General features: G+C 35.3%; 2 protein-coding genes across 2 annotated transcripts; one reads left to right on the forward strand and one right to left on the reverse strand.

The window, feature by feature from the left end:
• Positions 1–1,152: 1,152 nt before the first annotated feature.
• On the forward strand, positions 1,153–4,160 carry LOC110649160 (pentatricopeptide repeat-containing protein At4g21705, mitochondrial). Its single transcript, XM_021803601.2, has 2 exons — positions 1,153–1,481; positions 2,156–4,160. Exons 1-2 carry the CDS (start codon positions 1,239–1,241, stop codon positions 3,386–3,388), a joined length of 1,476 nt encoding a protein of 491 aa, XP_021659293.2. The 5' UTR covers positions 1,153–1,238; the 3' UTR covers positions 3,389–4,160.
• A 613-nt stretch (positions 4,161–4,773) lies between these two features.
• Positions 4,774–8,912, reverse strand: LOC110649154 (monothiol glutaredoxin-S17). The gene is made up of 3 exons (XM_021803592.2): positions 8,498–8,912; positions 8,314–8,388; positions 4,774–6,282 (listed from the first exon to the last, which is right to left on the reverse strand). Exons 1-3 carry the CDS (start codon positions 8,666–8,668, stop codon positions 5,050–5,052), a joined length of 1,479 nt encoding a protein of 492 aa, XP_021659284.1. The 5' UTR covers positions 8,669–8,912; the 3' UTR covers positions 4,774–5,049.
• Positions 8,913–9,147: the final 235 nt, after the last annotated feature.

Genomic DNA, 9,147 nt, shown 5'->3' on the forward strand with positions numbered 1-9,147 from the left:
TAATTTATATATGAAAAATATTTTATAAAAACATTATTTATTTTTTTATAAAATATTTTTCATAAAAAATATTTTTTATTGTTTAGTTGTAATGTTAAATCAATAATATGTGTTTGTATTATGTATATATAAGTATTTTTACATCTTAATAGTATTGTTAAAATTTAGAAAATGGCTTGTTATTTGAAAAAAAGAAGTCATTTAGTTATTTTTCTTAAAAAATAGTTTATTTTTATTTTTTATTAAAAAAATATTTTCTGTTGATTTATTTTTTAAGTGTTTTAAATATTAAAAAATATAAAAATATTTTTTACAAAACAAACGCAGCTTTAAAGAAAATAAAAACTTAAACTTGGTATTGAAATTGCATAATAACAGCCTAGCATTTGAAAACCTGCTAAAATGAGTAAATTAATTCAGTATCAACTATTATTATTATTATTATTATTATCATTTTTTGAACATTAATATTAAATTTTCTTCATAAATAATTTTAAGAATGTATTTCCAACTTAATTATTTTTTTATGTGTACATCTACCTATTGGTATCACTTTCTACTTATCTTCTTCTTCCAATATCAAAATATTAGTCTGATTATGATGTAATTTTCTGAAAGTAATGAATTTTAATCCAAATCTTGTAAATTAAAAGGAAGGGAAAAAAAAAAACTATAAATGCCACAGCCAAGATATGTATTTTTTTTTTTATAGATTTTGATAATTTTATTAAATATGAAAACACTTATATGTGTATAACATATAGTTTAATATTATAATTAAATAATGAAAAATATATATATATTTTTTTAAAATGGAAACTTAAATATGAAAAATATTATGATAATTGGATAAGTCTAAAGTTACATCAAGCCTATCACAAGAGCCCAACTCATAAAATCCTCTTAAAAGCAAACCTTCTGTCTTCTGAGCCCAATTGTTTGTTGCAAAGTCTCCTGGACATCTCCCTAATGACAAACAACCCATGAACAGAGCCCAACTTCAAAGACTAATATCACCCAACTTCTAAGCCCAAGCCTTTAGCCCAAATCTCCAGCCCAGGTCGAAGCCCAATTGTCCATTCATAGGATCCAATTGGCCCAAAGTCCAAGCCCAGTAAGCCCATTTCTATCCTACAAGTTGTCCGTTTCATCGTCTACAGAAGAAAGCCTAACTCATAAACCCTGTACCCTGCAAAATCCATCTTGCGTCTTCTTCAGTTCTCTACCAGAATCTAAACATGAGCTTGAGGGTACCGTTTAAAACCCTAATCCAATGTCCATATGCAATGTTTAGCAGATCCTACCACACGACTAAAAGGGTGACCTTGTACTCAAAAATCAGTCCTTTAGGAGACCCCAGCATTAGTTTGGTGCCTGAGCTCGAAAATTGGGTCCAACATGGGAACAAGGTTCGAGTTGGCGAGCTTCAGCGCATCATTCGCGACCTGCGTCGACGAAACCGGTTCGGTCAAGCCCTTGAGGTTTGCAATTTTGTCGTTTCTTCGGTTTTTTCTTGTTTGGGTTCTATTTTATTGCTTGGAAATTGTGGGAAAGGAAAAGGAATGCATTAGAGTTCAGAGTTTTATAAGCAGACAGTAGAGTGATTGAGTTTAAAAGCTAGGACCTGAGTAATCCTGAAATCAGCTTCATGGGTTAATAGAGTTCTGATTTCTAGCTGAATTTTGGATAATTTGTTTAGCTGTTCTAGTGATCAATGAATAGAACTCTAATATTTTAATCTTTTCTTTGAAAGAAGCAAAAAAGTAGGTTTTCCGTCACAAAAGCATTCCAGAATTTGGATTGAAGGGCATTGTTATGTTGTCTTTGATTCTGTTTTTCAATGCAAGCAAATGAAATTTGCGGTGAACTTGACACAGACTCTGTTTCCAAATGTTCTGTGTTTGATAAATGGAGATTATTCATGCATCAAATATATTTATCCACATTTGGCTATTTACACTTTCAGACCAACATGTTCATATCACATAGTCTAGATAGCATGTGCATATGATTTGCCTGTTTGGAGTGGGTGATCGGATATTTAAATGATTGGCAACAAGGTATTAATTCAGAAAAGATAAATGTTATGCATATTTCCTCACTAATAATGAATAACTGCTAGGACCTCCTAATTTGTAACATTTCAGGGGTGCAGGTGTCTGACTGGATGAACAAAAGAGGCATTTGCATATTCTCTCCGGTTGAACATGCTGTTCAATTGGATTTGATTGGTAGAGTCCATGGGTTTCTTTCAGCTGAGAACTATTTCAATAGCTTGAGGGACCATGATTTAACTGATAAGACATATGGTGCTCTTCTAAATTGTTATTGTAGGCAGCGTCAAGTTGACAAGTCCATCTCACATTTACAGAAAATGAAGGAGATGGGTTTTGCCTCATCACCTCTTGCTTACAATGACATTATGTGTCTCTACACAAATGTTGGCCTCTATGAGAAGGTTCCTCATGTGCTAACTGAGATGAGGGAGAACAAGGTATCTCCTGACAACTTCAGCTACCGAATCTGCATCAATTCATATGGTGCTAGATCTGACATTGAGGGAATGGAGAGAGTTTTGAATGAGATGGAATGCCAACTGGGGATTGCCATGGACTGGAACACATATGCTGTTGTTGCCAATTTTTACATAAAAGCTGGACTTTCTGATAAGGCAATTTATGCTCTTAAAAAATCAGAAGAGAAGTTAGATAAGAAAGATGGAATTGGTTATAACCATCTGATATCACTCTATGCGACTTTAGGGGATAAGGTTGAGGTTTTGAGATTATGGGATCTGGAGAAAAGTGCATGTAAGAGGCACATAAACAGAGATTTCATCACCATGCTGGAATCTTTGGTAAAACTTGGTGAGCTTGAAGAAGCTGAGAAAATATTGAAAGAGTGGGAATCATCTGGCAACTTTTATGATGTTCGGGTACCAAATACTGTTATTATTGGGTATTCTAGAAAAGGATATTATGAGAAAGCAGAAACATTACTTGAAGAATTGATGGAGAAAGGAAAAGTTACCACCCCAAATAGTTGGGCCATTGTTGCTTCAGGATACGTTGAAAAAGGTGAGGTGGAAAAAGCTTTTGAATGTATGAAGGCTGCGTTTTCCTTGCATGTGAAGAACAAGGGATGGAAGCCAAACCCTCGGGTGATCACAGACATTTTAAGTTGGCTTGGTGATGAAGGTAGTGCTGAAGATGTAGAAGCTTTTGTGGCCTGTTTGAGAGTTATCATTCCAATGAACAGACAAATGTATCATGCTTCATTGAAGGCAAATATAAGAAGTGGCAAAGATATTTGTGGACTTTTGGACTGCATGAAAACTGATAAAATAGATGAAGATGAAGAAACGAAGAAAATACTTGGCAAGAGATAGAAGTAAAGTTGATCTGTTAATTTGCTAACATAGTTCATTGTTAAGAAATCATCGAATTGTAATGCCGCAATTTGTTTGCTTCCATGAATGTAGAGTTCAAAATTTTCAAGATTATTTATGCTAGTGCAATTTATACAAGATGCAAACATGAGCTCAATAGATGCAGCCCCACAACAATTGGATCTTGCTTGGATTGGCTTTTCTTACCTGTACTAGCCATCAAGTTTCACTTGATCATCTTGTGTGTATAGTTTATGACATTGATCTTCAGAACATGCAGTAATCTGGCATTGAGGGTATCTATCCGGTTGAGCACAAGATGTGAAACTAATATTCTGGAAGCCCTAAAAGGATGGCCTGTTTTCTGTGCGGTCAGCTTACCATCTTGCATATTAGAGGAAATTCTCTACCAGATTGGAGAATGGAGCATCATTTTCAAATATGGTTGGAGATCTTTGGGAAAAACTCTCCTGCCAAGATAAAGCACTTGGTATGGCAAGCATGTGTGAATTCACTTCCAACTAAGGTGAATATGCCATCGTGGTGTGTTTGTTGACTCTACATGTGGGCGGTTTTGGAACCATCATGGAAGTGTTATCCTTTTTTTTTTTTTCTTCCAATGTGCTCTCTGGTTATTAAGTCTGCTTAGATTGGATGTGTCCATGCATGCTGATACTGATATGAGGCGATGGTTAGAGTTCTTGTTCAATAAGTTTGATTCTAAGTTTGTTGAAATTTTGCTCTCTTGGCCTGGTCTTTTGTTTCTAGAGTATTAGAGTATCTCAACAACCATGAGTTATTTATTGAAAAAGATAAACTTACTCTTTTTTTTTATTATTTCTTTCAAATTATAAGCCATTTTCTTTGAAATGGTAATTAATTTATTAATTATTAATATACTCCTATTTAATATGTATTAAAATAATTAAAATTTATTAATTTAAAAAATAATTTAGGAAAATTTATTGTTTTAATTATACTAATTATATTTTCCCGTCCGGTTAGTACTGCAACCTTTGATTTTCAGTGGATTGCTGGCCTTCTTAACGATATCTATTTTCCCCTTGAAAAAAAAAAAAAAAAAGTCTACCATGCTGCTTTGGCTCAGCAAGTTTTACCAATTTAAAAGCAGTGACCGTATACGTACACCATTACATCTAATAATCTCTCCTTCGAAGCTATTTCTTATCATAAAATTCCGGACCCCATTGCTTCAGTTAAAAAATCTGTCAAAGCTTCTTTGTATGGGAGATGAGCAGAAGAGGCCCCCAAAATGAAAAATGAATACCAAAACAAGCTGGATCAGATATTTATATTACAGAGCAGAGCTAATAATGGAAAATGCAACCAAACAAGCTTCCATACAGAATTTGACTATCCCACAATGGTGCAACCAGAGAGAAGCTTTTCATAAATAACTTGCCATCACTCCAACGGCAAAGCAAGAAAAGACCATAAAATAACTCAGATTCATCACAGACAAGCACAGTTGTTGACGATTTAACACCAAAAACCATATCAAATCAAGGCATCAGTTTATCAATAAGGAAGTAAATCATGCAAACTTTAATCTCTTGTATGACATCCATAGGCACTACTGACATGACTGAAAGTAGAAGTCTAGGTTTGTCTGGCATTATTTAACAGAAACCATGCAAGCCCTACTCAGATAGGGTAGATTTCAGCTCTCCATTGTTTCGGAGCTCCATTACAATATCACAACCACCAACAAGCTCGCCTTTGTAATAAAGCTGGGGAAATGTTGGCCAGTTTGAGAACACCTTTAGTCCCTGCCTCACTTCTTCATCAGATAAAATATCGAAGGACCCAAAACTTACACCCTCCTCCCTTAAGGCATTTACAACTTTCGAACTAAAACCACATCTGGGAGCATCTGGGCTACCTTTCATGAAAAGCATTACTGGTGAAGAAGCAATCAAACTCCTTAGACGATCTTCGAGAGTCTCTTTTGAAACAATCCCCTTCTCAACCAAAAGCCTTTTAAGCTCTCCACTTTTCTGCATCTCCAGGACAATGTCTGATCCACCAATCAGTTCACCTTTAATATATAGTTGAGGGAAACTCGACCAATTTGAATAAACTTTAAGACCTTGTCGAACTTCATCATCGGAAAGAATGTTGAAACTCTCAAAATTGACCTTTTCTTCTTTAAGGATTTCAACTACCTTCCCACTGAAACCGCACTTGGGTTCATCAGGATTTCCTTTCATGAACAACATAACTGGGCTTGAATTAATTAGGCTTTTAAGACGGGATGTCAAGGTTGCACTTAAGCCAGTGGATTCTGAGACTCCACCCTTTCCACTTCCACTGTCACTCTGTTTCTGCTCATCAGAATGATTAGCATCAATTCCATGATCTCTGAAAACATCTTTTAGTTCACCACTTTCATGCATTGCAATTGCTATGTCAGATCCTCCAAGTAGCTCTCCTTTGCAATAGAGCTGAGGAAAAGTTGGCCAGTTAGAAAACTTCTTCAACCCCTCACGTACCTCATTATCAGATAGGATGTCAAAACTTCCAAATTTCACATTTTCATCCTTCAAAATATCTACAACTTTCCGGCTAAACCCACATCTAGGTGCTTCAGGACTCCCCTTCATAAATAGCATCACTGGATGGGAGTTGATCAGCTGTTGCAGTTGCTTTACTAATGCATCACTGAGGCCAGGTTGAACTTGATTTGCCACTTGGGAAGAGCCATTTTCTTTTGCCAACTCTTTAACTGTTTCAAGAACACTGGGTCCAGCTGCCATTCCAAGGCTGGCAGGGGCTGCAGGTTCTCCAGGATTAACAGATCCAGCTACTTTAGCAATTTTGTTGGCCAAACTGGAGGGATCTGCACCTTCCAATACGTCAACTTTCTTGCCATTCTGATAAAGACCATTTCAAAAAAATTTAAGAATTTTGGGAACAGTGTTTTAAGGTAAAAGGAAAGAAAATCATTTTGCATCAAACTGAAATCTTCAGCTCATTTTCTACTTGTGAAAAAGAGATCTCACTATTTGGCGTGCATGAAAACAGTAAAATAAAAACAATACAAGCAATTCGTTGACACTTCTAGCTTCAATTGTACACCAAAAAAGTAACAGGAAATTCAGGGTGTATTCTGCATGGTAAATATGCATAATTCAGAGGCACAGAGATAAAACAAACAACCTAATAACTCAACCATGATCGACTCTAATGCTCTCAAAGCCTCTCCTAAAATGGATTAGGAAAATGCAAGTCGAATATGGTAGTTGGACAAAGGATTGAAGGAATAGAGACAACCACAAAAATTTAATGTCTGTTAGATCAATTAAGCTTCCTCCAACACCCCACCCCCCCACCCCCCCTCTCTCTCTCTCTCTCTCTCTCTCTCTTTCTCTCTTCTTTTTAACCTCATAAGGCCATCAAAACTGCATTTCCAACTTTCTTCTTAGACACAAGTTATGCCAGTGCATGTTGTGTAAACTTTAACTTCTCAATACAACATTAAGGTGTCTAAACAACAAGGACAATAGCCTCATCAACAATGTATGGGTCCATTCCTCTTGGACTCTATATCATTTCTCCAAAAATGGGCCCAAGCCAAATAACATATACTACAATGCTCCTATTTATAGTATTAATCCCCTCAATTTTAATCTCAATAGGAACTTACACAATTAGAAATAACACTAAAATATGATTCCTACTCTACATAGAAAATAATTCTCCAACTAATTAAGGAATATTCCTCCCCCTTAAAACTACAAAAAGGTTTTCTTCAAATCTCACAAGGATTTTGAGTCATACCCTAACAACTATGTTGTTGCATCTCCATATACTCCAAAGAGCAAAAATCCCATTAATAGTAACATATCGTACTATAAAACACTCACTCCAAATAAAATAAGTGCGTAGTTTTCCAACTTTCTGAAATCATTCAAGTTCTATTTTCTTGTTTCACTCCAATGTACAGATTAAAGTCACCACAATAATAATAATAATAATAATAATAATAATAATTGGAGGCAAGTGGAGAGCATATATACAAACAAATGCCGAGTGCATTAGCATCACTAGATCAATCACTCAATTAGACAACTCAAACAGTCCCCTTACCAACTAGGTATCACCTTTTGTTGACAATTGTGCAAGTCCAAATCTTAAATGAACAATAAGAACAATGTTAGACAGCTTATCTTCCTGTTACAAAGTATTTCTCTATGATTCTAGGGGCTTATCCAATTAGCAAACATATCATAGTCTTAGTGAAAGTAACATTTTATGTACATGTCAGATTTAGTGTACAGCCTCACACTTAGAATTCTTTCCCCAACAATCAAATAATTCCACGTCAATGAAAAATGGACCATACTCGGTTGAACTCAGTAGTTTGTGCAGTACATTATACATACACTGCTTAAGTAGCATTCCAACAAGAAAATCAACTTATTCCTCTACAGCATCTGAATTCTAATGATACTGCCATATGCCATCCTAGACTAACTAATAGAGGGACTACAAAAATTTCCATAATCGGATATCAATCATACACTTACAATCACTATTTTTTACAATATCTATATTCAATTTTTTTTTCTTTCATAAGTCTTTCATCTAATCCATACTATTACAACTGTCATTACATAGTTATCAACTATATGGGTCTCTCACTCTGAGTTTGCTTAACCTTTGCCAATACTTATCCAGGAAAGAAAAATATTATAATTTACATCCTTTTTTTTTACTCCTGACATTTGCACAAAAAAAGAAAAAAAAAAACCCTTAAAATTTTCAATAGGCATAATCTTTCTTTGTCATTATACGATAAAAATCAAAAGCAAGCAACTTTTGTTGCAGAATAACCCAAAACCAAAAATCGAAATTGGCTAACAAGTAACATGCAAAGAGTAGATACCCTGCCTAAAACTTACCTTGAAGAAAACAAAGAAAGGCACAGCAGAAACAGAATATTCCTCCGATATCTCTGGTAGCTCCTCAGCCTCCACCTACAACACCCATCATCAATTCAAAATCCTAACAAAATAAAAAGAATTATATACAGTAGCTGCATGTATACACATATTTTCGGTAGAGAGAGAGTGACAAAGAAAGAACCCTGAGGAAGTGGGCGTTGGGGAAATCGGTGGAGAGGTGGGAGAAGACTTGGTCCATGTGCTTGGAGGCGTCGCACCATGAAGCCCAGAAGTGAACGATTACCGGTGCGCCACTGCTGCGCAAGTCATCCAGCTCCGACTTAGATTGCACTTCCTTCACTGAACCCCCCATTATTCTCTGTGGTTCGTTCTCTCACTTCTCTGGAATACCCTTACCCTACTCTCAAAACCACTCTCTCGAGAAAGAGAAACAGGTTTCTCTCTTTTCCTTTCATCGTGCGGTGGTTTCTTTTTGTTGAGGAATCATAGGACCTCTTGTGACACACAGAACATCAGCATCAATCACCGTCCATTTTGTGATCCCTCTGCGGGTCCCTTCAAAACTTAATATATAACTCGTGGCTGCTACATATTGAATCACTGCTACAGGGGCTGAATCCATGGACTTGGGTGGGTACTTTCGATATTAAAGGGCTTCAAAACACAAAAAGTATTGTATTAAATGTTTTGTTTTGTTGTCAGCAAACTAAAATCATAATAATTTAAATAATATTTTTATTTTTATATAAATTACACATGTGCATTGTCTATGATTAATATGAAATATTAAAAAATTATTATATTAAATATTATTAAAAAAAATAATTATTT

This window comes from Hevea brasiliensis, chromosome 11 (genome assembly GCF_030052815.1).
Source record: "Hevea brasiliensis isolate MT/VB/25A 57/8 chromosome 11, ASM3005281v1, whole genome shotgun sequence".
NCBI classification, from domain to species: domain Eukaryota; kingdom Viridiplantae; phylum Streptophyta; class Magnoliopsida; order Malpighiales; family Euphorbiaceae; genus Hevea; species Hevea brasiliensis.